We start from the raw sequence: 27,526 nt of genomic DNA, 5'->3' as shown, positions 1-27,526 counted from the left end.
TGTGGGGTCAACCAACCAGTTTCCTGTTTGACTTAAGACACTCTTCACATAGTAATAATAATTTAAAAAGTTCTCCACTAAAAAAAGAAAATACTCTTTGCAAGATGGAACCCATACCTGACACTGCTTGGGTGAACCACAACCTAAGACTGAGCCCTCTAAATCAACACAGCCCAGAGACCTAGTGCAGAGCCAAACAATCCTCATGTACGAAGAAGAAATAAATCCACAGTGATAAAATGACTCCTCATGGCATTCTGCTATACCTAAATCAGTGTCTGTTCAGCCACCATTGGAGAAGGTTTGTTAAGCAGCAGAGGGAAACAAATATAGAGACTAAGACTGAGACACTATGTAGAGACAAAAAGTCATTGGGATACCCAGACCTTACAGGAATACTTTCATCAAATTCCTCTCCTGAGCACAGAAGTAGAGAGAATGTAAGGACCAGAGAGGAAGGAGCACACCATGAAAACAAGGCCCTCTACGTCAGCATGAGCAAAGCTGATATGAGCTCACAGCGAAAGAAGCAGCATGCAGGGGCCACACAGGTCAGCACCACGGCATCACTGTATCTATTATGGCTTCCAGTTTGATGTTTATATGAGATTCTTGAATGAGCAAACAAGTGAGTCTCTGATTCCCGTGTCTTCTGTCGGGCTCCTTTTCTTCTATTAGTCTGTCCTACCTCAATGTGATAGTTTTTGTTTTATCTTATATTTTATTTTGTTATTTTTTAAATGAATGAATGAATGAATGAATGAATGAATGAATGAATGCAAAAAAGAAAATCTAGACAGTGGGGAAAAGTTTAATAACTCAACAGTCAAATATAACTTCTGGCAGAGAGAAAATCTGTTTTCTCCAATAGAGTAACACAGGGCATATCAATTATTTCTGGGCAGACCTCATATTCAGGAGCAACCAACATTTGACTAACATATGATGGATTCCACAGATCGTGTGTGTGTGTGTGTGTGTGTGTGTTTATACTCTTTTATTTTGTCACAGTTCTTTAATTCTAATTTGCAGGGTTTTTTTTTTTTTTCTTTTCTTGAACTGGGGGTTTGGTTGTATTGATTTTAATGTTGAGTGGATAGAGAAGAGGAGAGGATCTGGAAGGGCTTTGGGGAAGGGAAGAATATGAAAATATATTTGAATATGATAAAAATACACATTTAAAATTTAAAAATGTTTTAAATAATAAAAAGTAAAAGAAAAAAAGAAAAAGCCCTCACCAGCACAATGAGTGAGAACCTGGCTTGGAGCTCACAGGTTTTCCTCTGCCCTTGAACTTGCAAGGCCTTCTAACTTTGAGATTCTTTTTTTTTTAATTTTTAATATTTTTTATTACATATTTTCCTCAATTACATTTCCAATGCTATCCCAAAAATCCCCCATAGCGCCCCCCACTTCCCTACCCACCCATTCCCATTCTTTTGGCCCTGGCATACCCCTATATTGTGGCATATAAAGTTTGCAAGTCCAATGGGCCTCTCTTTCCAGTGATGGCCGACTAGGCCATCTTTCGATACATATGCTGCTAGAGGCAAGAGCTCCGGGGTACTGGTTAGTTCATCATGTTGTTCCAACTATAGGGTTGCAGATCCCTTTAGCTCCTTGGGTACTTTCTCTAGCTTCTCCATTGGGAGCCCTGTGATACATCCAATAGCTGACTGTGAGCATCCACTCCTGTGTTTGCTAGGCCCCTGCATAGTCTCAAAAGAGACAGCTATATTTGGGTCCTTTCAGCAAAATCTTGCTAGTGTATGCAATGGTGTCCGCATTTAGAAGCTGATTATGGGATGGATCCCTGGATATGGCAGTCTCTAGATGGTCCATCCTTTCATCACAGCTCCAAACTTTGTCTCTGTAACTCCTTCCCTGGGTGTTTTGTTCCCAATTCTAAGAAGGGGCACAGTGTCCACATTTTGGTCTTCATTCTTCTTGAATTTCATGCGTTTAGCAAATTGTGTCTTATATCTTGGGTATCCTAAGTTTTGGGCTAATATCCACTTATCAGTGAGTACTTATTGTGTGAGTTCCTTTGTGATTGTGTTACCTCACTCAAGATGATGCCCTCCAGGTCCATCCATTTGGCTAGGAATTTCATAAATTCATTTTTTTAATAGCTGAGTAGTACTCCATTGTGTAAATGTACCATAATTTCTGTATCCATTCCTCTGTTGAGGGGCATCTGGGTTCTTTCCAGCTTCTGGCTATTATAAATAGGGCTGCTATGAACATAGTGGAGCATGTGTCCTTCTTACCGGTTGGGACATCTTCTGGATATATGCCCAGGAGAGGTATTGCTGGATCCTCCAGTAGTACTATGTCCAATTTTCTGAGGAACCGCCAGACTGATTTCCAGAGTGGTTGTACAAGCTTGCAATCCCACCAACAATGGAGGAGTGTTCCTCTTTCTCCACATCCTCGCCAGCATCTGCTGTCACCTGAATTTTTGATCTTAGCCATTCTGACTGGTGTGAGGTGGAATCNCAGGGTTGTTTTGATTTGCATTTCCCTGATGATTAAGGATGTTGAACATTTTTTCAGGTGCTTCTCTGCCATTCGGTATTCTTCAGGTGAGAATTCTTTGTTCAGTTCTGAGCCCCATTTTTTTATGGGGTTATTTGACTTTCTGGAGTCCACCTTCTTGAGTTCTTTATATATATTGGATATTAGTCCCTTACCTGATTTAGGATAGTTAAAGATCCTTTCCCAATCTGTTGGTGGTTTTTTTGTCTTATTGATGGTGTCTTTTGCCTTGCAGAAGCTTTGCAGTTTCATGAGGTCCCACTTGTCAATTCTCGATCTTACAGCACAAGCCATTGCTGATCTATTCAAGAATTTTTCCCCTGTGCCCATATCTTCAAGGCTTTTTCCCACTTTCTCCTCTATAAGTTTCAGTGTCTCTGGTTTTATGTGNAGTTCCTTGATCCACTTAGACTTGACCTTAGTACAAGGAGNTAGNAATGGATCNATTNNCATTCTTCTACANGNTAACAACCAGTTGTGCCAGCACCATTTGTTGAAAATGCTGTCTTTCTTCCACTGGATGTTTTTAGCTCCCTTGTGGAAGATCAAGTGACCGTAGGTGTGTGGGTTCATTTCTGGGTCTTCAATTCTAACTTTGAGATTCTTAAATGAGATATTTATATACTCAGTGTGTAAAAGAGTCAGAGCTGGCACTGTCTTTCCAAACAGCATCCTGACGTCATTCTCTTGGAATTTAAAATGAAGTATCTTTTCCTAAATATTTTCTACTAATAGATAGTATCGACTAAACAATGTTCACTAAAAGCATGGTTTTCAAAGTCATACTATCTGCCGTGTATTTAAAGGCTATGTATCATTGTCAACTTAATTTCTTTGTGTCTTTAGTTCATTTATTTAGAAATAGTATGAATAGCAGCAGCTTTCCCATAGGGCTGCTGCATTAATGTATCGATATCTACCGAGTGCTTAACATGGTGACTGGATCTCAGTCAGTAAGTGCCTTGTATGTTACTTCTCTTCTTAATGTAAAGCATAAAATTCTGGGTAATTGATCACATATCAGCCTAAAGATCGGGTTTCCACGATTTTATTTATAACATGATGAATATAGTTCGAAGGGGCATTAAAAGTATTTTCCTTTAAAAATTAAAAGTAAAATAAAATGGAGTTTGCTCTGTAGGAGTAATCTTGAGAAATTACTGTGTTTGTTAGTGTATGTAGATAAAACTTCAAAAATTTATACAAAGATAAATATCTATGGGTAGAGAATAAGATTTATTTATTTTTGAGACTGTATTTTAATTACAATATTTCTTCTCTCTCTCTCCTCTCTCCAAGCATCCTTATATACGCCTTTCTGCCTTCCTTCAAATTCCTGGTCTCTCTTTCTTTTTTTCATACACTAAATTAATTTTTATTTGTTATTCTATTTATTTACATTCCAAATGTTGTCCCCCTTTTTGGTCCCTCCTCCTCAAGTTTGTCACCGCATCCCTGCCTCTGAGTGAGTGCTCCCCCACCCATTCAACTTCTTCTACCTCACCCCACTAGCATCCCCCTTCCCTGGGGTATCAAGTTTCTATAGGATTAGGTGCATCCCCTCCCACTGAAGCCAGACAAGGCAGTCCTCTGCTACATATGTAGTCGGAGCCATAGACAAGGTCATGTATGCTCTTTGGTTGGTGGCTTAACCTTTGGGAGTTCTGAGGGGTCTGGGTTAACTGATACTGTTGTTCTTCCTATTGGGTTGCAATCCCCTTCAGCTTCTTCAGTTCTTTCTAAGTCTTCCATAAGGGTCCCCGGCCTCTTTTATTTTTTTAGGATTGTTATTGAGTACATATGTATATTTGTATATGCATATACAACATATACATCCCTAATTATAACCTATTGTGTCCATAGGATCGTGTGTAAGTTTTCAGTCCTGGCCATTTACAATAGCCCGGGACAATGAACTGATGTGCTCTACCCTGGCCACTTCATCACCTGCTGCCAGCTTTACTCAGTTGCCTGTGAAACCAGATCCTTGATAAGTCCCAATGCTTCTGAAGCGAAGCTTTTGTAAAGAAAAGTTTGCACAAAAACATCTTTCTTTTACCATGAAGTTAGAAGAAATAAAAAAAGAGGGATGATGAAGGAGAGGGAGAGGCGATGGGGGCTAGGTGGAAAGTGCAGAGAAGCTGGAAGAAGAGAAGGGGCATCTCACTGGTCCAGAATGTCAGTAAGTAGGTTAGATTTGCTGGCGAGTGAGCTTCCAGGGATCTTTCTCTGTCTCTGCAGCACTGGGATTACAAGGGTACTTTCCCATGCCTGACCTTTTAAAGGCATACGTTCTGGGAATCTAACTAAGTTCTTCATACATCCAAGGCAAGAGCTTCACCAAATGAGCCAACTCTCAGCCCCACCCTGTCTTCCTGGTGCTTGTCTGACATGCAATAAGGTAAGGAGAACTATTATGCAAATAGCACTCGAATGGTAAGATTTTTCAAAAAGTTTTAAAGTTTTTATTTTTAATGTTGAATGTTTCTGTTTCAAGTTACCAACTGATTTCCCATAGCCCTTTCTCCACAGAGAAATCTTTGAGATAGATTTTATATTAAAATGTATAGCACTGAAAGCAAACACAAATATTTATGTTGAGTCTACACAGGAAGCAGTCTTTTAAAGGAAGAAAGGGTATGAAATACTATAGGGGCTCACCTTAGTAGCTGCTTGGGGAACTATCCCAGGCCTTTCATTTATTTTAAGATTTGAAATGATAGGCAGATCTTCGCAATGTTTAACACTTCTGTCTAATTGGAAGCACACAATCATTGCAGGTTTCATGGGTTAGGTCCATTCAGAAGAAGTTCCTATTTCCTCATTACTCAGGTGACCCCACTTTCTTAGGTCAGGAAGAATTTGATACCAGACACCAAAACATTAAGCAAAATCTTAGTAGAGTCTTGGTCCTGCTTGGATTTCCCTGTATTCCTTTATTAATGAGGAGTAGGAATTCTCAACACCGTGTTCCTCAAGTAAGAGTATGTCTTGGAATCAGAGATGGATATTTGGGTCACAAGTGGAATCTGTTTTCAACTAAGAAGCCTGTGGTAAATTTAGAAAAATAGGTGAACCATATGTCACGTTCAAGTGTCCATGATGTTTTCTGAAAGTAGCCAGTATTCTTGTTCTTATGAGGGTGCCCACTGTTCTATTTACAAAAAGCCCAAGGAGAAGTTTCAAAACATACCATTATGGTTTAGGAAGTTTACTTTGAATCATGCAGACATGATTTCCTTCAGAAGTGAGGGCTTAGTCTGAGAGCATGAGGCCCCAAGTCTAGTTCCTCAGGACTCGTATAATTGCTTGGGCTTCCACTAGTACATGTACATATGTGTATACTTACATACACATGACTCCACACATGCAAAAAAATGGTACACAGACATACATATCACACACATATGTACTTCTCTCTCTCATATGTGTGCCTTTGTGTGTGAAAGACATCTGTGTTGTGAGATAGTAAATGGTAATTGTTACTTAAAATAATAGTATAGACATTAACTTTTCCATTAAAACATACAATGCACACAGCATAAGGTCTCCTTACTGAGAAGTGTAGACACAGGGACAGCTTTGTCTACACAGATTCCCAGCCAATCACACAGGTTTGTTATCTCAGAGACATTGATTTTTAAATTTTTTTGAGACGTCCTAGGATTAATCAATTCCTTTCAGGATTAATGGTTACGTTTCCCATCAGTTTTCCTTATGAACTTGTACCATGATGGGAGATCGCTCAATATAGCTACAAAACTTTATTTGAAGTAAAATGGCCAAATATTTAATTACATGAGAAACTTGGATAAAAGTGTTTTGTGGAACTAACAGTCACCGCTCACCTTAAGTTTCTGCATTAGACATTTGTTGACCACAACTTTTCGTTTTTCTAATCATTCTGAATAACTGTGTGTTTGGAAGTTGAGATCTAAGTAATTTAGGACAAAAAGACTCCAATTACTTCTGTGGACTGAAAAACATCCATTCGGCGTTCTATCCAATTGTTTTATATAGAAGAGAGCTCACAAATCATTGTACTAAACACATACCTAGTGAGGGTGCTTCTGTTTTTTAAAAAAATGCATTTATATTTTGTGTGTACAACTGTTTAGCCTTCATGAGTGTTTGTGTATCACATGTGTGCAGTGCCTGTGGATGCCAGTGAGGGTGAGATTCCCTGGTTCTAAGCTACACTTTGTTTTGATTATAATTGCTGGTTATCAACCTGGGTCCTCTGCAGAACAAAATATTCTTAGACACTGAGCAATTTTTCTAACGCTGTGAGTATGCTTCTAGGAGTCTTAATTACCTTTGATTATAGTGAGATAGGCACATTATAACTAAGGAACCACCAGACACAGATAAAGGCCATGATTTGACACAAATAATTTACATCCTAAGAAAGATCGTTACTAAAATCAGGCCCATTAATAATTAAAATAAGGGAATGTTTACACAAAACTGTGCATTCATATCCATCTTATGAGAATGAATAAGTTAAATTATGTAAACATTCAAGTTGTTTTAAATAAATGTCAACCTAAGAAATAAGCAGTTCAATTTCTAAGGAAGTGTGCGTGTGTGCATGTTTATGTGCCCTTGGAAACCAAAAGATGTGTTGGGTCTGCTGAAACTTGAGTTACAAGTGGTTGTGAGTCACGCAGTATGGGTGAAGAGAGGTGAAGAAAGGCCCTGTTCCCCTGCAAGAACATGGAGGACTCTGAACAGTTGAGTTGTCTCTCCAGCCCCATAGTTTGTTTAATTTGATATAGTGGATTTTGAACTAGATTAGGTCTGTAGAGAACTGCAACAGAAGCACTTACAAAGGGCCATGATTGTAAGTAAAATGAATTATGTTAACTGGTTTAACAGTTGCTGAAAATAATGAAGTGCAATTTAGACCCGAGCTCCAAAAGCAAGCATCCTCTTTTGCCCTCTGGTGGTGAAACACAACGATTTCTATGTGCGTAATTTCCCTGGCACTCAGACTGAATAGCCAATTACATTTAATGGTTTCTGATTCATTTGACCAGAAAGATAGACATATTTTCTTACCTTGATAAACATGACTGGGGTAGTTTTGTTCTAATTGTTCATAGCACTGGATACAAATAACTACAGCTCCAATCGTTCAGCTCGGATACAATATTCACCAGAACAATTCTTTTAAGATTGCTTTCATTTTGTAATGTAAGTTAATTCTTGCAGGAACCATCTATTTACATGAATGCTTCTGATGTAAGAAATTAAGATGCTCGTGACAAGGGCCAAATATTGCTGTAGGCTGTATGCTCAGCAGACATCATCAATTGCTGATTTTACTCTGTTAACAATGGTTACAATTGTATGTTGACAGTTCCTTATACCAAGAATAAGAGTAGATAATTCAACACTATATGCACGTTTTCCCAAATAGAACGTTCAAACCTCATAACATCCACAAATGAAAACGACAAGTGTTTCGTGTTTTCATTTCTTTATTTTCTCCAGAATATTTTGATACTGAAACCAAATTCTTACTTGGAGAAAGGGAGAAACATAGAAACATAGAGACGGATGTTCCATTTCACTTACATCATCATGAGCAGTCACTTTTGTAGGCAACACTTTTTATTCTTTGTAGAAAAGAAGAAATAAAAAAACAAACAGCACCATTAAAGAATGCATGATCCCTGAATTCTAAACCAAACACTGCCTAAAACTTTCTTTTGAAATGCTTGTTGCAGCCAGTCACATTTAGTCAGGTATCAAAGCAAGCATACCGCTATTCCGCTGTAGCAGTCTCATGGATCAACTGCACCTCCTCCTGAGGGTTTTACACACCTTTCTGAGTTTTTCCTGTGGGAATAATATATTCTTTGGTAGAGGACTGAAGGAGGGTTTCACTTTTCTCTATGCTGATAGCAAATGTCTGTGTACAATCAGGGCCTTGGCCCCCAGTCTGCGTGTGCCATGTGTGGTGTGTTCTGGTTGACTTCACATTTTGCTGTCATGCTGGAGGAGTAAATTCCGCCTTTGAAAAAAAAAAGGCATTACACGGCTAATGTCAAACAGATGTAAACATGTAGAATACTGACCCAAAGAAGGAACAATACACACGAACACGTTTTAAAAAAATAAATGGTACTGAAAACATAAATGAGATCGGATTTCTGCAAAGCAAGGAGGGAATACAGCAGAGCCAGGAAGTGAGAGGAACCAGGGAAAGCACTTTGCTAGAACATTCGTGAATAGTATAAACACAACGAATTCTCTCTACAGTCTAGATTATTTTGTAACTATAAAATATAGTTCAAAGCTAAATACTGTATGCTATTAAAAAAAAGCAGCTCCTTTAAATTATAGTAGAAATGCCGTTTGCTTGCCTTACTGTGACAAACATGAGAGCAGGAGGCAACACAATTCTTACAGTGACATTTTGGCTATATAGGCCCCTGACAGTTGATGAGTTCTGTTCCAGGACTCTTCACATTGTTCTCGGGGAACACAGATGGACTGGAGTCTGAGCTGTGTGTGTTCGGTGGGGTAGGTATCCCCAGGCAGCTATTAGGGCACTGAGCTTCTACACCAGACTAGGACCATACAGGGCTAAGCTTGGCTTCAGCATCAGAGCCCACCTGGAGAAGCAGGGAGACTGGCCACAGCAAATCCCTCTTTCGAAATTGTGCGAGTGTTTGTAAAGGAAACAGGCTTGCAGCATCGTGTACTTTACAAAACAACATTTCTGACTACATTATAAAGCACCACAGGTTACAGGCGAGTTCTGTATGCTTATTTTGAACTGAGTAGGAATATCCAGGAACCAGAAGTAAGCTATGCCTCTGTAACTCACCTCGGAAAGAGACATCGCTATGAAGTCTTTCTAGGAACCTGGCTCAGCCTCATAGGTTTTCAAGTTTGTTTCATTAATGTTAGGCCTTCACATGGAAATATTCTACATAACTGTGGTGCTCTGGTCACTGGATTTTGCAATCTTACTTTGGGGAAGGATAAATATTTTTTTTCATTTTGAAAATGAATTTTGCATCAGAATGCTTTTTATTAACATGCCCATTAACTAGCTAAATGTTCTATACACCTCAGGCATATGCATATCCCATGGAGGGGAATAGAGCACGGCAGTTCCCTCTCCCCTGCTCCAAAAGTGCTATTTTGAGAAATACATCCTTTGTGATTAAAAATAAATACATGTTACATGTGCAAGTTCTGTTCCTGATAGGGGACTAATAATGTCCAATGATCAGGAAACCGCACATATGAAGTTTGCACATTACATCACCATAATCGCATAGTCAATAACATTGTCAAGTTGCACACACGGAGAAACATGTAGAATAAGGAAGCTGAGAAGCTGCTCGCTTAATTCAGATATGCTGGCTTTCATATAAAGGTGAAATGCATACCTACAAAATACCTAGCCGACATTTTGCTTCTGAATTTCATTATTATATTCACCCAAAGATAATGACTCGGGAAAATAAGCTATAAGAGAACATCGAGAATTTGAATTGGGGCAGATAAGAGGAGGCTGTAGAAAAATTATGATCTTTGGACCTGGGTGACAGAATCCATGCACTATCAACATTTGAATTTCCAAACTTACTATGTGAAAAATCCAAACATACAGAAGGACACTTTTCTTTATTCCCAGGAAGCAATTGGCAGGCAGTACTCAACAAAGGTGCAACTGACAGTGAGCTCAACATCCCTTCAGCCTCAACTGTTCCTCTCATACAGAGTGCAAAGGCTTCGTAGACTTGGGTTTCTTTAATAGGTGTCAGGTACTGACGTTGTAGTTCAGAATCTGCTGGTGTAGACAGTATCTGACGCTGGAATAGCAGCGATTAAATAGGAATGGGGTTGGCATGCAAGTGTCATTGTGTATTGGGGTGCCCAGCTGTGAGGCTAAGAGCACAGTCTTCAAAATTAAGATGATATCATACCCAAGCAGACCATAAGGGCATCACTGATAAGCACAGCATGCATATACACCCTGGCAAGGCAGGCAGCTCACCATCCCAGCCTTAAGACTGCAGTCCTGGGGTGTAGCTGGCTAAGCCCACCGCTGGCTTTCTCCATTGTCAATTCTGTTAGCTTTATTTAATATGGAAAGGCAGAAACAGGACCAGAGGCCTGAATCAGCTGTAGGCAGGCCTTTCTTTGCTTTCTTGTCTTAAGATAAAGGATCTTTCACGTTCAGTGATTTGTTAAAACAATGTCTTTGTCACCTAAAGAAATTTGGCAACATCACAATAATAAATTTAGAAGGGGAAAAAAATCCCCACCATAGTTGGTTATGTTTTTTTAAACGTGACTTTTGTTTCTTTCAGGAATGTATTTTCTACTCATTCTGGTTAATTTTTAAGATGCATTTTCAAGGAATGTCAGAAAGAGTTTGCATTGAAAAGGTGATCCCACGTGAAAATATCTTTCACTCTTACCCTGGACACGTAATTTTCTTCCACTCTGAATTCTTTTAATTCTATAGGCACAACCAATAGGCTAATGGCACTGCGTTTTGTGCTCTGAAACTGGAGTTAAATGGGTGTACTTTTCCTTCCTTTCATCTTCCAGTTGTGAGCCTGTGCTTTAGAGCTTGCTTTTGGGAACCAAGCCTCTCCTCAAGCACAGCTGTCTCTGGAATGCAAGGAGTCAGCATATGGAAGGAGCTTAAATCCTCAGTATGTACTGGATGAACTTCGAAGGGAACTGTGTGAGATGCAATATCCCCTTTCCAGTTCCACTCTCTTAGGTATGAGGAATGAAACAGCAACACATGCAGGAGGGAGCACTTTTTTTAAAAAAATAAGAGTTATTTCAGAGTCAAAGACAACTGTATAGACTGTGAATCAAGAGGGAATAAATGGTTCTGAAAAAGGTCACCATTCATACTGCCTTCTGCAGTCACTGTCATATATGACACCTGTGAAAAGAGGTGGCCAGTCTCTGGAAAGGCCAGGGTACCCTGGCATGACTGAGGGCTGCATCCACTCCACGTGTCCCCAATTTCCATGTGGTATTTGGAACAGAGTGAGTAGAATGGCTAATATTCTATCTCATCAACTCACAATAATGCATGTACAGGACTTTATTGTTTGCTTTTAATATTAGGTAGGGCACAGATTTTCAGATTTTCTCTGAAAAGCCACATGTGGAACACCACAACACTTGGCCCATGACTATCAGTCAAAGGATCTTACATTATTGACTATCCAAGGGCTACCGTCAGACTACCTATCGCACGAAGCCCAGTTGTCAATTCAGATGCAACATATATTCAATCACAATTTGTGGGCAAAATCCAAAGCCAACTTAGGGTTTCTGCCAGTCTCTGAGAAAGAGTAAGAAGGGAGGAAAGAGAGCTAGGACAGTAGACTCCACAGACACATCCTTCGTGCACCTTCTGTGATTAGAGGCACCAGAAGGAATCACATTTTTAAAGCAGGCTCCCATTCCTATTATGACTTGAACCAGTGGGTAAGGGTAGGCGCCCCCCTGAATCACTGCAGAAATGCTTGCTGTGATATCAAAACTATGGAGGGACACATGGCTAGGCCACATCATGCTTATCCTAGGTTTTCAACAGCTGCATATCTGCTGATTAGACAACTCATGATGCGCTAACTGAAAAAAAAATGACAAAATGAAAAAAAGAGGCAGTGACCTGTATACACAGAAACACACCACGCTGTGAATCGTGACTGAACAGGCAAAAGCCATTCATCCCCGTGCTTTGCCTCATCCCCTGTGTGAGAAACGTAAGAAAATAATCACCTAGAAAAACCCAAGATGATTTACTTTTCAATGAAAATATGTTGGCATGGAAGCCAATGCTCTAATTGACTCCTTGCTAATTATGTTAAGACTTTTTCATGTTAAAATTTGGGCTGCAGGGTGGGGGTACTGAATCCTTCACCCAGCTCTTATCGGACAACCAGGCAAGCTACACAAAGTTTGGATGGACCTATGCAGTCATCGTGGCAGAAGGCCCCACAGCCTTTGCACACAATCATGGCTTTGAGCCGGCAAGAACATTTCAGCTCTAACTCATCTGCATTGCTGTTGTCTGCAAAGTTCTGAACCGGCATCTGAGTGTTTTGACCTGTCAGACCCGTGCTGGTGGCGGGGCTGGAGCCACTTCCCAGAATCCCAATGGACTTTTCAATGGCAGATGCTGCCCTTTTGAAATTTGTGCTCCCAAAGTGAATCGTCGGGTAACTTCCACAGAGCGGTTGTTGCTGGGGTACTGGTAGTTTTTGAGCAGCTAATTGGGTAAAAGGCTTTTGGGGCTCAGAGAGCAAGTAGGAAGAAAAATCTGCATTTTTTAATGCAAATGCCTTCAGCTGCTCTTTCACTTCGTTCTGGTCATAGGGAACCTGTTTCATGCCCAGTTCACAGCTGCTGCTTAAACTTTCCTCAAAAGAAAGAGGTTCTGATTTGATATTGCTACATATGCCCGTGGACTGGGGCCAACTAAGTCGCTTAGTGGTTTCCATGGTAACTGGTGGTTGCTTTTGATCGGATGGGACTTCTACAGTGGGAAGAGGTGGAGGTAGTGGAGGGGGTGGAGGGGGTGGCGGGGGCAAGGCCAAGGGTGGAGGAGGTGGTGGTGGTGGGGGTGGTGGAGGTGGCAGTGGAGCATGGACCACTGCTTTGCTTGGCATTGTGTGTGTGGTGCCTCCCCCATCCTCGCCTTCTTTTATAGGCATGTTGGGGGACAACATATTGGCTAGTCTTAGCTGGTGAGGTGCTGTGGGAAGATTCACATCTCCCAATGCTTTTTGTTCAAGATGCCTATTGAAGGCAAATGCATTACAGCCCACTGGGGTCTTGGGAGAGTTCTGTAACAGAGCAGCAGTGGGAAGGGGTCCCCTGGCAGCCATGGGCATTTGGTAGAACTGCTGTCTATGTGAGGTACCAGTGTCAGCGTGGAAGCCTTCATTTTTGTTCACATGGAACAGGCTCGGCTGGAAGCTACATGCAGGCAACAGCCGCTTTTGTTGTTTGACCTCAGGGCTGGGCATGATCCTGTTGGCCATGGAGGGCTTATTAAGCCGTTCCTGCTTAAATGGCTGGTTGTGTCCTAGCTGACTTATGCCGGGACTGATGACGCAGGGTACCGCTTTGACATCGGGCTCCATCACCATCTTCCCTGGTTCACATTTAACTTGAGCATGGTCTCCCACTGTCCTGGCTGCTCTCTTTTTGGGATGGTTTTCTCGCTTTCTCATTTGGACTGGTGCTAGAGTCCCTGCCAAATAGCCCTTCCCGTCTGGATTTGGAGAGCTGGATGGCATTTCAACCATGTTTCTTTCCAGCCCTGTCTTACCCACTGAGGTAGTTTGAAGGGGCAGAGGGAGTCTGTTGATTTCAAGTTTGGCTCCCAATCTTGGCTGTGGCAACACCTTTTCCAGAGGCAGGTTGCCCTGCAGTAACTGGGTCACCAGTGGGTTATTAGCTTCCACGGAAGACAGGCGGCAGCTTGAGCTGCTTGCACTTGGAATTCTTTTCAGGGTGTCTGGAGCCAAGGAAATAGCTTCTTCCACAGGGCTTGTGGTGGAAGGCTTCATGGTCTGTGTTGGTTGCACACTGGCACTGCTTGTCACCTCTGTGACTGGAGGAGGACGCTCGGGACCAGGAAAGTCCTCAGTGTCCATTCTAAAGCCCTTGTCTACTTCATGAGGTTCGGGCTTCACAGGAAGACTGACATTCGTGATGAGATTCCTAGGGTGGAGATCTGACACGTGTGTATAGCTGACATGCTCTGTCTTCACAGCCTTCAGGCCAATCTGCTCTGGATGTTCTTTCTGTTTACTTGAGCTTGAATGACTAACCACAGGCGGTGCTGTGTTTCTCATTGGGTCTTCACTCCAGCAAATCCGGTTTCCTGGGTTATACTGATTGCTACAGGCTGTGTCTGTTTCTTTCTTGAAAGTACTTGAGTTTCGTGCTTGCTCAGCAAAGCCATGACTAGGTACGGTCACTTCATTTAGTTTATCTGGAAGAGTAAGGGGCAATTCTCGGAGACTGGTGCAAGTGGACTGCAGTGTCTTACAGTCCTGTTTGGCCGTAGGAGCAGCAATGAAAACAGAACCATGGTCAAGCCCTTCACTTGTGGCCTGCTCAGGTCTACTGATGACAGACACCTGAGGACATGCCACGGGCTGGATGGATACGTCTGTCCTCACCGACCTAGTCTGGGAATCCAAACTTGAGTCTCCACTTTCAATGGAGACAGTCAGAGACAAATTGGAGGTCAGTGTGGTGCTGTGGTCCACTATGACTTTACACGGAATTGATCTGTTTATGGTTGCTGGGACAAAGCCCCCTGGTGGCTGCTGAGGTTTCTCAGAATTGTCTGTTCTGTTTAGAGGCCCTGAATTGTTGTCCAAGTTTTCCCCACTTAGTTTGGGTGGACAGTTGTAAGAGTTTACAGTGAGCATGTTTCCTGCAAACATTGCGATGGGCGAGCGTGGAACCAGTGAATCAGTGACAGCCACTGAATTGCCACAGCTGAGGGCTGTTCTTACGGTGGCATCCATGGACACGGTGGCACCCATGGACACGGTGGCCTGTTCTTCACTCCCAGGCATGGCTATCTTCTCAGAAACAAATCTGTTATTAATCCCTGTGGGGGGAATCAAGACAGAGCTAGTGCAGAGATGGTTTGGCAAATTACTTGCAATGGTGGGAGCTGGCACAGAAGTGTACTGACTGGACATTACATTAACAGCCTTGCTGCTGGGTACAAGCAGGGCCTTCCCATCCATGGAGTTTGACTGTCCAGTACCTTCTGGAGCAGCTGGTATAGGAGTCCTGTTGATACATTTTGGTACAAGGGCTATGCATGGAGCATCAGATCCCTGGATGGATTTCAACATGCTTATATTACAAGCAGAAATTGTACTGTTTGCACTGTCAACAGACATGAGGACAGAAGATTTGTCAACAGGACTCACAAAGGGATGCTCTTTAATTGCTCCTGACATAGCAGTGCTGCAGACAGACATAGGGATGGGGTTGATGGGACTTTTATTATGAAGTATGGGTACACTGCTATTTTCTGAAGAGGTAGATGAAACAATTTTCTCAGTTAAATGTGAAACAGGTATGTTGTCATCAGAACTATGCACAGACAAGTCAGTGGCAGTTTCTGGAATCTGAGGTGGGTTCAGAGGCTGCTGTAGTACAGTGGTGATCTCCCGGATGTGTGTAGGCTTGCTGCTAGGAGATCTGCAGTTTGGATTGATGATGATGACTCCTGTAGAGCCTTCCATTTTTGTCTCAGGGGTAGGAGAGGCTTCCATATTGAGAGAGTCTTCCTTTGTGCTGACAGAAGGTAACCGGGTCTCCTTGGAGGTCTGGAAGAGGTGGACTCTGGACTGATGTTTTGCAAAGAGCTTAGCTTTGGTCTGCTCTTTGATGTGGGCTAGGGTTCTTGCCTTCCCACCTTCTCCTGGGCTTCCCATGGCTCCTGAGACAATGCTCGCTGCAGCTGCAACTGCAGCAGCTGCAGCAGCCTCACGCTGGGCTCGGGCTTGTTGAGCACGGGCCTTGATGTCTGCAAGGGTCCTGGCTCCTGTGTTCCTCCCACTGCTGACTGATGTACTAGTGGATGCCCTGGACTCTGCTTTGGAGACTGGCTGGCTCTTAATGATAAAAGGTGGCCCAATTTTAGAAAGCTGTATCTGTAAGAGGAAAGAATAAAAAGATATTAGCATACAACCAGTGAGGAGGGTGATGGATCATAGTAACTTAAGGGGAGGATAAGGACTATGGATAGAATTCAGTCGGTTCAGAGCTTGTCTAACATGCATGAAGTCCTGGGTTATATCTCTGTAGTAGTAATACTAACAGGAAATAAAGGCAGGCAATTCTCTATGATCTTGGATCCAATCTGGCCTACAAAACTAGCTTCAGGCTACACAGTGAGAACTGATCTCATCTTAGGCTATCTACTGAGCTTGAAGCAGGTTGGAACTCCATGACAACATCTGCCTTAATAAAAAGTGGTTAGTGGGATGGGAGTATGCTGCATTCAGTTATAATGTGGATTGAAATATGTCCCAATGCCTGCATGTACATTTAGGACATAAAAAAATGTGCAGTGTGAATGTGACAATGAAGTTTTTAACCTATGAAGGCATCAACTAATAATTTCATTTAGCAAAATATGAAGACTATTTGTACTGGCTGGTTTTGCCTGTCAACTTGACACAGCTGGAGTTATCACAGAGAAAGGAGCTTCAGTTGAGGAAATGCCTCCATGAGATCCAACTGTAAGGCATTTTCTCAATTAGTGATCAAGGTGGAAAGGCCCCTTGTGGGTGGGACCATCTCTGGGCTGGTAGTCTTGGTTCTATAAGAGAGAAGGCTGAGCAAGCCAGGGGAAGCAAGCCAGTAAGGAACATCCCTCCATAGCCTCTGCATCAGCTCCTGCTTCCTGACCTGCTTGAGTTCCAGTCCTGACTTCCTTGGTGATGAACAGCAGTATGAAAGTATAAGCCGAATAAACCCTTTCCTCCCCAACTTGCTTCTTGGCCATGAAGTTTGTGCAGGAATAGAAACCCTGACTAAGACACTACTCTTAAATACACATATGAATAAAGGCAAACCTCATGCTTCTTAGGATGAGATTAGCTTATGGTGGGGCACTCTTGTAATCAGGAGGCCAGTGAGAATCTGAGGTTAGCCTGGGCTACACAGTGAGTTCTGGGTCAGCATGGGCAATACAGAAAGACCATGTTTTAAAAATAGATGATAGATAGTTACATAGATGATGCATATATAGATAGATGATAGGTGTTTTATATATATAATATCTATATATCTATCTCTATTATATATATAATATATATATAAATCTATCTATCTCTATTCTGTGTGTATGTATAAATACACACACAAAATAGAGATAGACAGACAGACAGACAGATATATGATAGATAGATGATACATATATAGATAGATAATAGATGATAGATGGATTTTATATATATATATATATATATACACAGAGGGAGAATAGATGATAGATAGATAGATAGAAAGTTGGAAAGACTTATAGATACTTACTTTTAAAATTATCTTCCCTGTTAGAGAAAGACAAACCAACTGAGACGTTTACTCTCAGTTTAATCTTCCTTCATTTAATCCAAAGCAAACAGTTGTGGCCAAGAAGCATGGAAACCACAGTTCTCATCCTGGCCTTGTGGAAGATCACTGTGTGCCTCAGTGGCTCTGTGATCAGAGGGTGGTATGGTTTTGGTGGATTCTCATAAACGTTTGGCATGTTGCCTAATGTGTGCAGTAAGAATACTATTACTGTTCAGAAAGTCAGTTATTTCTGGTCAGCAGCTTCATGTAGATAGAGGATGCTGTACTTAAGCTGTGTATTACCCTGGTATTTTAATAGAAGCAGGGATAGGTGACTTGACTACTTTTGCATTTCAAAACAAATGAGTTGGGTGATTTCTTTTAACATTGGTCATCTACAGGGACATTGTACCTGTCCCAGTCCAGTCTATAATGCTAGTCATGCTATTTAATAAGACAAAAAATCAATACAGGTCAATAGCTCAAAAAGTCATCATCTCATGTGGGAGGCACAAGAGCTAGTGTGCAGCCTCCCATGGTAAGGCTCTGATAAACCAGTCACTAAGAACACCCTCAGAGTCACAGTTTAGGGGCTGGCAGGGCTCTGGTTTCTGTCCTCATTTCAAACTTGGAAGTTACCTGCCCAGGGATTTGACAATCATATAGTGGCAGAGAGTCTGTAAATACCTAATTTGGCTATTCAGAGTATATGCTCTGTGTCCTTACCCTCTCCATTTAGAACAAAACTGCACCAGAATATTTATATATTTGTCCAAAACATATATGTATATTGGCATTATAATTCCTGGATGGCTACAGAATCTTCCCACCTGGGATGAGTTTCTGGGCCTCTAGATAACTTCTCTTCTCTTTGAGCAATTTTTTGTTCTTATGTAAAACCTGCTTATAAATCATGTCCTCCAATCCATATCCAAGAATCACCTATCTTCCAGAGGGATTGCATTTTTATATCTAATATTTCCCTTAGTCTAAATAATTAAAATAATAAAATTCTATCTAAGTCAGCTTAACCAAGATATAAATTCAAGGCAAAAACTAAGGGTATAAATTGCTTTCTGACTTCCTAAAAACACATATCTATCACATACGTATCTACTTGACCTACTAATATGTATGTAACTAAAGTGCACAGCAGTCTGAACATCAGCTTTGGATTAGAAAAATAACGCTGGCATCGCTAACAAGATGTAAAAAGGATATTTATGCATTTTTTCTATATTTATAAATTAGACAGGAGAGTGATTTATTAATTGGTGTTTGCAACAGACCTTTACATATTAGAATCTTATTTAATAGGCACTGCTTTATTAAGTAAAATAACTAAAACCACACTCTTAAAACTCAGCCTTGTAAAGATCCTGAATCACCTATAAAAATGGGTATAACAGAGCAAAATAAAAAAAAAGCTGTCTTTTAAAAAGCTTAAGATGATTTTTAATTCTACAGTGATCTATGAACTAGACAAAGGACACAAATAAATGACACAGCATAGTAAAATTTATAATCAGAGATTTCTTTTGAAACAACCTTAATTTTCATTTTTCTTACCTACCTACAACTTATTTAACATAAGCATCTTCTTAAAAGATACACTGATCCAGGATAAAATCTAAGTATCTAAAGAGGATTATCTGTCCAAAAAGCTTTATAATTTGGTGACATCTGAGGCCTCTTTAATATCTTGGAAACAAAATCTTTGATTTATTGATACATCTACTGTATTCTCTCTCCGTTTATAATGAATTTTTTTAAGTTTGCTTAAGAAATATTCAAAGGTGCCCCATAAGTCATGTTCTTTATCTGTGGCAGTGGATGTTCAATGTTTGCTGGGTCTTCATCTCTCAGTGCTAGCTCTGCTCCTGACTCAAACCTGTAAAATTTCATCTTTTACAGCTTCCCAAGTTCCTCGTCCGTATCATGATATCCACAAAATTCCTGACCTCTCCATGTTGTATAGGGTCTGCCAGGCCCCACCCTTCTCTACATTGTTCCTAAATACTGCTTTTAAACATGGATAATTCAGATCTTCTTTCATGGACTCATTGTATAGCTTATTAAGATTTTTAAAAATGTGTGTGTATGTATGTGTGTTGCAATGTGCTTGCAAGTACCATGAACATCAGAAAGCTACAGAGCCTCTGAAACTATAGTTAAAGGTGCTGTTGAGCCACCTGATATGGATGCTGGAACTGAATATGGGTCGTCTGCCAGAGTGGTAAGTTTTCTTAACCATTCATCCATCTCTGAAGTCTCCTCTATGCAGTTTTTTAAAGACAATTTAATGTTAGAGTGAATATAAGTAGATTAGATTACAGTTTGCTATGTGAAGCCCTAAAAGAGAAGCACCTAACTTTTGGAAATTAAGTTTCTAAATAAGGGGATATATATATATATATATATATATATATATATATATATATATATAATTTTTCCTGTTTTAAAATGTAAAATACCATACCTTTAGAGGGGGAACCCTGGGCTCCTCCCGTGGTGGCTGCTCTTTCTCAGGAGGACTGCTGGATGCTAGGCTGCGGGCTGACTGATCATCTTCTATCCTGGCTCTTTTTTCTTTACATATTCCAAAGCTGTGTTCCACGGTTTTCCTTTTTGATATCTCTGACTCTCTATTGTCATTTCTTATCCCATCGGGGGACTTGGAGGGCTCTGATACTTTGGAAGTATGTGAGGTCTCCAATCGATTTAGTGTACTGCTCTGTTTATGTATTTTATTTCTTGAGCCTTCTAAAAATGTAGCCTTATCTACTGATGGCACATATTGCTTGTCCTGTAGTTTAGCTGGAGGAAGCTCGATTCCCTTGGTCTCCGTTTCCTCAGAAAAAACAGGGACTTCCAATGGTGAAGACACCCCTTTCTTTTCAGTTCTTTGCAGAACACTATGGTTTTTAACTTTTGTCATCTCTGTAGAAGGAAGTTCTGGGATGGAAGAGGCATAGAGCTTTTCCATTTCAACATGAGCGTTACAAGGCTCCTGACTCAGAGTCTGACTATGCGATCCTTCAGGTGGAAGTGCTTCAGGCACCATGGCAGAACTCATGTTGATGGGTTCTGTAATGGTGGATAAAGGCTTTGGGTGGGAGACAAGGCTCTCTCCCAGAGGCTTGGTGGGGATGGAAGGTTCCTCTTTCTGTGGAGAGATAGCTTCTTCAGATCCTGAAGGTGACTTTCTCTGTTGATGCACCATTCTTTCATTCATGGAAGAATTAGAAATTGGAGAAGTCTCTGCAGGAATTGGCAAACTGGATACAAAAGGTGTCTCAGAGGTCAGAGGCATGGAAGACACTGAGGAAGTTTCTGATGTCGGTGGTAAATCAGACATTGGAGATGCTTCAGATGTTAGAGGTAAGTTGGATACTGGTGATGCCTCAGACGTCAGAGGCAAGTTGGACATAAGAGATGCTTCTGAGATTTCAGGTGAGGTGGCCAGTGGAGATACTTCTGACACCAGAGATGCATGAAGGCTCTCACCAGTGGGGTTTCTCTGGTTGTACTTATCTGTATTCTCAGTGCTGGACACCTCAGAACAGAATGTTGTTTCCAGAGAGGCTGGAGTGCATGACTCTTCAGATGTGGACTGTATTTCCCCACCTGGGGATGGAAGGCTGGCACATGCTCCCTCTGGACTTTCAGAGGAGAAAGAAGTCTCAGAGATGCAAGCGTTTTCTGAGAGCTGTTCTTCAGGGTCACTCTGCAGCTCCATATCTACAGCAATTCCCTCATTTGGAAGTTGGCTTTCTAGAGAAGATGGCCCTTCTCTCAGGGCCATGGCACTGGTTTCTATGGTGGTTTCTTGCTCCTTCTGTTCCACCTCAAGGACATGGGTGACCGATGAAGGGCAAGGAAGAAGAGAGTCACAGATTTCTAGTTGGTCAATAACAACTGACATTTCTTCCTGTGGACATTCTAATTTCTCAACTATCTTCACTTCGATGTGAGGTAAAGTGTCTAAAATATCATTCATTACAACACAGGACTCCAAGCTATCTTCAGGGGCTGCTACCTGGGGTTCTTCACAAGAGGTGGCAGGACTTTCAGACTCCTCAGAAAACTCAGGAATTGTCTTAAGATTTTCATCTTGGCATTCGTAGATACTTGTCTCTACCTCCTCTGCCACTTCCTCCTGAATCACAGATTCCTCCGGGATAAATATGTCTTCTGTTTCTGATTCTGTCATTACATCCTTCACTGGGACCTCTAACATAGGGCAAACGGTAGTGCAGAACTCAGGCTCCAAGGAAGCTGAGCTTTTCATGATTTTTGGTTGCTGTTCTTCTAATGCATTCTGAGCAGAAGGACCAGGAATGCCAGAGTCCCCATGTGAGGAACTCCCTTCAGCTCCTTCATGGTTTGGTTCAGAAGTAAGCTTCAGAGATTCTTCTCTGGACATGCCCGATCTGAGGAAGAAGTAGAGACATCATTGTATAGTCATGAAATAAAAGGCTCAGATTGGCTCTTACAAGTTCAGTATTCAATAAAAGTAAATGTATCAATTTAATCATACAACCACTAAGCTATGTGATTAATTTATGTTAAGTAGTTCTTCATATAGCCTTAGTGCTACCATTATGCCTAAAAGAAGCTATAGCTAATTAAGAAAGGCATTTTTTGTTTTATAAGTAATGAGTTATGGATCTTACCAAGTATTAGTAAAGAGAATTTAAATGTTACAAAAAACAATGAATCAGAGAATATGGATAGAAAAATCAAAGAATAAACAAAACCTAAGTTTTTTTAAAATCAAGCAAAAATATGTCTTTGTAATATAAAAATTATGGAGACTTTAAAGCATAGAATGGAAATAATTAAATAAATGGGAGTTTAGATAAATATATCAAATTTTAAAATTGAAATGATGTTCAAAGAATGGGAATCTTAGAAACAATCTAAGAAATGCACTTAATCTTTATCTTACTATCTAAGTGTCTAATTAAATATGAAGATAATAAAATAATTTGCATTATTAAAGTTATTCTACCAGATGATACTGGTGTCAATCAAATGTGTGTGCATGCTTTACTATGAAGATGTTCCATATAGGATAACAGAGTATTTGCAAGATTATTTTTCTTAATGCTGAATGCCCAAGCAAGGCTAAGTAGACACAGGGAAATATGAAGTGAGTAGACACAGGGAAATATGCAGTGAGTTACTGTTTTCTTCATATTACATTGCAGCAGCAGATAGCAGAGAAAAACATCATAAATGAATCCAAATTAGGATGCAGGCAAGGAAAAGGTTTGGGTAGCAATATTCTAAGGAAACCTCAGAGCAATGAAAAGACAAATGGTGTCAGTCACCTGAGAGGAGGTCTGGTGCTCTGGTGGATCTCCCAAATAGTGGGGAGTCTAAGTAACACAGGAATTGCAAAATAGTAGAAGCTGCTACTGTTGTGTGTCAGCTCTCCAATACGAATTAATAAGATAGTAAAGATCAAAGGACAAGTTACATGATGTCATGAAGTTAAAAAAAAAAAACAACAAGAAACAAAACAACAAAAAAATCAATCTAGTCTACAGCACTGGTTCTCAGTCATCCTTATGCTATGACCCTTTAATACAGTTTCTCATGCTGCAGTGATCCCCACCCATAAAATCATTTTCATTGCTACTTCATAACTGTAGTTTCTCTACTGTTATGAATCATAATGTAAATATTTGATACACAGGATATCTGCTATTCGACCGCCCTATAAGGGTCATTTGACCACCAAAGGAGTTATGACCCACAAGTTGAGACTCACCAGACTACAACAAGAAAAGTCTCTAGGATATGATCTTGTGTTTCAGAGTGTGATAAGGGTTGTAGAAAGTTGTTACTTGTGGTATGGTAGTTGTCATCTTCAGTGACAATGCCTCTCTATCTAATGTGCTTGGGAATCTGGGAGTATCCAAACTTCTTGGATAAAATGTGCATGTTTATGAATTTTTATGAGAATTATTTGTGGAATTAATATTTTAAACAACTTACTGAACTTTATAATATAGACCATAACATTGATCTTCATGTTTCCTGCTACCTACCTAACCTTTTATAACATCAATGTAGGCTTCAGGCATGTAGTTCACACTTTTTCATGCTTCCAAGCTTCAGGATAACGTAGAAATCTTCCAACAAAGTAAATTTCTGGGTTCAACTCCTAGAGATGCTCCATCAATACATTTCAAGTGGATATTCAAATCTGTGTGCACGCTTAAATAAATTATAATACTTTATCTCTATTTAGTTTGCCATATGTGTATGTGCATCAAAGAACCCAGCTAGAGAAATCAAAGACCTCACTGCTTAGGAGTCCTGTGAATGAGGACAATAAGAACATACTTATATAAAAGCCAGGAAAATACATCTGATCCCTTGGAGCTTGAGTTACAGGTGTCTTCAGGATGTGTTTTTTGTCATGTGGTTGTTAGGATCCTTATGTTTACACAGAAAGTGCTTTTAATGGCTGAGCCATCTGTCTGACTCCCGTGTCCCCCTGGTGGTGTGTTTGTAAGCTGTGTATGCATGTAACTTGGGTTTTGATACTGATTTTTTTTCACTAACCTTTGAGCTTATCAAACAAGTAAGGCCAGCTGACCAACTGTCCCGCCTTCCCAGTGCTAAGATTATAAATGTGCCATTGCAAACAATATTGGTTCTGGAGCTTCACTGGGTTCTTCCTGTGTGCACAGGAAGCACTTTATGAACCAGGCTATCCCCCTTTGCACATATACAGACAGCCCCTTTAAGACATATTCCTTGAACTTCCAGAAAAGCTCAAGTGAGATTTCTAGAGTTTATTTAACCACTAACAGGAGATGTTCATGAAATGAAACTGAGTGAAACAGAAGAAATTCCCTGGAACCATCTCTGTACCTTTTATAAAAATATTAGTCAGCACATTTTTCTCTACAAAGACCTGGAGCTACAAATTAATAGCTTCTTGATCTCCATTTCTAGAAATCTGGTTGTCTGAGACTGAGATTCTTCCTAGACAATGTCTGCCTGCTAAACAGGATGCAGACATAACTGCTTTCAGGCTCAGTTTCTACCATATATACATACGGTTGCTATTGCTTACTTTTGAAAAGCATAGTCAGAGAGAAGGCCCTAGCCAGCAGGTAAAAGCCCTAGCCAGACATGCATGATAACCAAAGACCCACACAGAAAGCTAGACAGAATGGGGAGCACCTGTAATCCCAACCTTCCTACAGTGAGATGGGAGGTAAAGACAGGAGACTCAGATGAAGGCTGCAGGTCCAGCTAGCCTAGAGTATACAGTACAATGGCAGAGACCCTGGATGATACCCAATAGTTGTTCTCTGACCTCTACACAGGTGCTGCATCAGGACGTTCATCATGAACATACACATCATACACATATACACACTTAGTTGAAAAAAGTAAACCAACATGCATGCTGACTAAAAATGTTAAGTCAAACTGTACTCTATACATATAGAGTGGAAGATGATATCTCAGGCTCTCTCCAACACAAGAACTAAGCACACACTAGAATGGACACCTCAATTCAATATTTGCAGGGGACAAGCATGTGAATTAAATGTGCCTCGATTACATGTCTTCAGAATATTTATTAATGAAAATACTTGGATTAAAAACTAAGGTAATTTTATCAAAATCCACTTAAGAAAACCACAATTGACTTCTTCAAGATTTCACCTGTAATTTTAGACCTAAGATGAATTTTCATCTACATGTTATAGACCCTGATAGCGCATTTTTAAGATTTAAGTGCTGATATGCCACTATAATTTTACCTTCAATTTCGTTCACTGGGAGACCATTGCCTTTTCTCACAGGTTTATTAAGTTTTACAGCATCTGAGGGCGCCATGGGAAGCAGAGAATTACATTTTCATTTCCTTCTAAGAGAAATAAGAGAAAATCTCTAGTACTTACCTCTCTCCATAAAACCTCTCAAAGAATTTTTCTTTCCAAGGTTCTGTTTTCTTTTCCTTCTCAATTTCTTGCCTTATTCGTAATTGCATTTCTGGGGTAAACTCTCCTAGAAAGAAATTGGCAATAAATTGAATTAAAATGCTCATGTCTTCTGTCAATTCGGAAAGACCACGTGCCATTCAGTTGAGTAAACTTCACTAGATGTTAAAAGCAAGAAGTATAATGATCACATTTTTAATATTGTCCATTTTATGAACATCGCTCAAATGCTCATTTCACGTTAGACCAACTCTAAAAATTTGGCATAGCTATTACATACTATGGGCTGGAAATGAAACTGCATACCTACTGTCCTGGAGGAAATCATCCTGATGGAAGTAGAAGGTGCATAGCGGACTATGAAATATTGTCCAAAGCCCTGTACAGGCCATAATAAAAATATATGCATCAAACGTAGAGACAGGACAGCACTTAATTTTCCCTAAGTCAATTAAAGAGGATTACATTTAGGAGTTGGCTCTTGAGTTAGCTTTTAAAGGATGATCAGGCTTATGTAAGTGATTAAATCACAAGGCACAGAGACATGAATATGCATATTTATGTCCTTTTGAGTGGCCAATTCTTAGCAGAATATAGGATGAAATTAAGTAAGAAAGGAAGGCTGAAGCTAATTACCCAATGCACACTCTAAAGAGAGATAAAAATTTCCTTCAGGAGATAGATGAGTACCTCATGGTATCCCATGAGGAAAGAGCAGAGACAGGAAAATCGTCGGGAAGGACAGGTGATAAAGTGGTGGAGAAACCAAAGGTCTCCTGCCTGAAAGCTGCTGAACAGCATGGAGAGAAAGATGCAGGTTACAAGTGGGCCAGCAACAGTGGGGATGCTAACAGGTATCAGATTAAAAGTAGAGTCACATGTACTGTCCAAGTTTTAGAGTCCCCAAGTGTGAGGGTAGGATGGCAGTTCAGAGACAGCCAAAGGAAGAAGAGAAAAGCAAGGGGGAAATTCTAGGTTTAGTACGTAGCATTTGGAATTTAGAATGTGTAGAACAAGCTAGTGAGATTTATAAACGGTTTAAAAAGACCAGGGGTGAAGGGAAGGGACCAGTCAGAACCTGAAGCTTATAGATGGTAGCACAGATCTGGGTTGAACAAGGCTGCTTGGAAAAATGTACTGTTGGAAAGAAAATGTTATGTTAAAAATGCCATTATTTACTATAAAAAGGAGATCCCAATGGAAGCTATGAGAAGACTGTGAGAATACAGGCTTAAGGAATAATCTGAAATATGCTACAGACCACTTAGGCATGTTGTTTGGTATAAAATAGTATTCAAAAAGTACAAATATACTAAGAATAAATGGCAGTATGAGAAACGGATGTGACCCGTGAGGACTGAGAACATATGAGCTGGAGGGATCACAGTCCCAGGAGAAGCTCAGGTTTGCAACCAGGGCCAGCAACTCCAAGTGAGGGAGTCATGTGCTACATTGGGATCTTAGTCTATCCAAAACCCTGGGTTGAGTTCAAAGGAAGGAAATGATGACAGAAGCTCTGGGGCATAAGGGGGTCCAAGTTTCCTTAGAATCCAGAGCATGGAAAAACACAATGGTTCAAACTACTGTAATTTCAATGAAATTATATATGAACATGTATATGCAAAATCTATGGTATGTCACACATTCTTCAAAAATGTCCCATACTAAAAGCACTCCTCCTCATCAAAGAATTACTGTGTTGCTTTAGAAAAGGGGGGTAGTTTAAAAAAAAATAAAAAGAAATGCTCTCAAAAAAACAGAAAAGGGGGGGAATTGTAATAAGTGAAAACATGTCTCAGAGGGGAGGGGAGAAGACCTGGAAGTCAGAGAAATATATAAAGTTCATTACAGGTACACTCCACAAAGGGTGTGCATTCTACAGTGTGTGTTCTCTACACTGTATGTACTCT

The 27,526-nt window shown here is 40.5% G+C and overlaps 1 protein-coding gene across 2 annotated transcripts in view; it reads right to left on the bottom strand.

Annotated features, from left to right (window-relative positions):
* Window positions 1–6,316: 6,316 nt before the first annotated feature.
* Asxl3 (ASXL transcriptional regulator 3) overlaps window positions 6,317–27,526 on the bottom strand; it is a 149,204-nt gene continuing 127,994 nt past the window's right edge. Inside the window, exons 11-13 of one of the 2 annotated variants that reach the window (XM_021151072.1) lie at window positions 25,578–25,683; window positions 20,120–22,073; window positions 6,317–16,232 (exon numbers count right to left, since the gene is read on the bottom strand). In XM_021151072.1, coding sequence (XP_021006731.1) covers window positions 12,468–16,232; window positions 20,120–22,073; window positions 25,578–25,683 — 5,825 coding nt within the window. In that variant the 3' untranslated portion in view covers window positions 6,317–12,467. The remainder of the gene's footprint in view (window positions 16,233–20,119; window positions 22,074–25,577; window positions 25,684–27,526) is intronic. The other variant, XM_029471780.1, reaches the window with a different exon arrangement.

This window comes from Mus caroli, chromosome 18 (assembly GCF_900094665.2).
Source record: "Mus caroli chromosome 18, CAROLI_EIJ_v1.1, whole genome shotgun sequence".
Lineage (NCBI taxonomy): Eukaryota > Metazoa > Chordata > Mammalia > Rodentia > Muridae > Mus > Mus caroli.
This window is presented reverse-complemented; position numbering and strand designations above follow the sequence as displayed.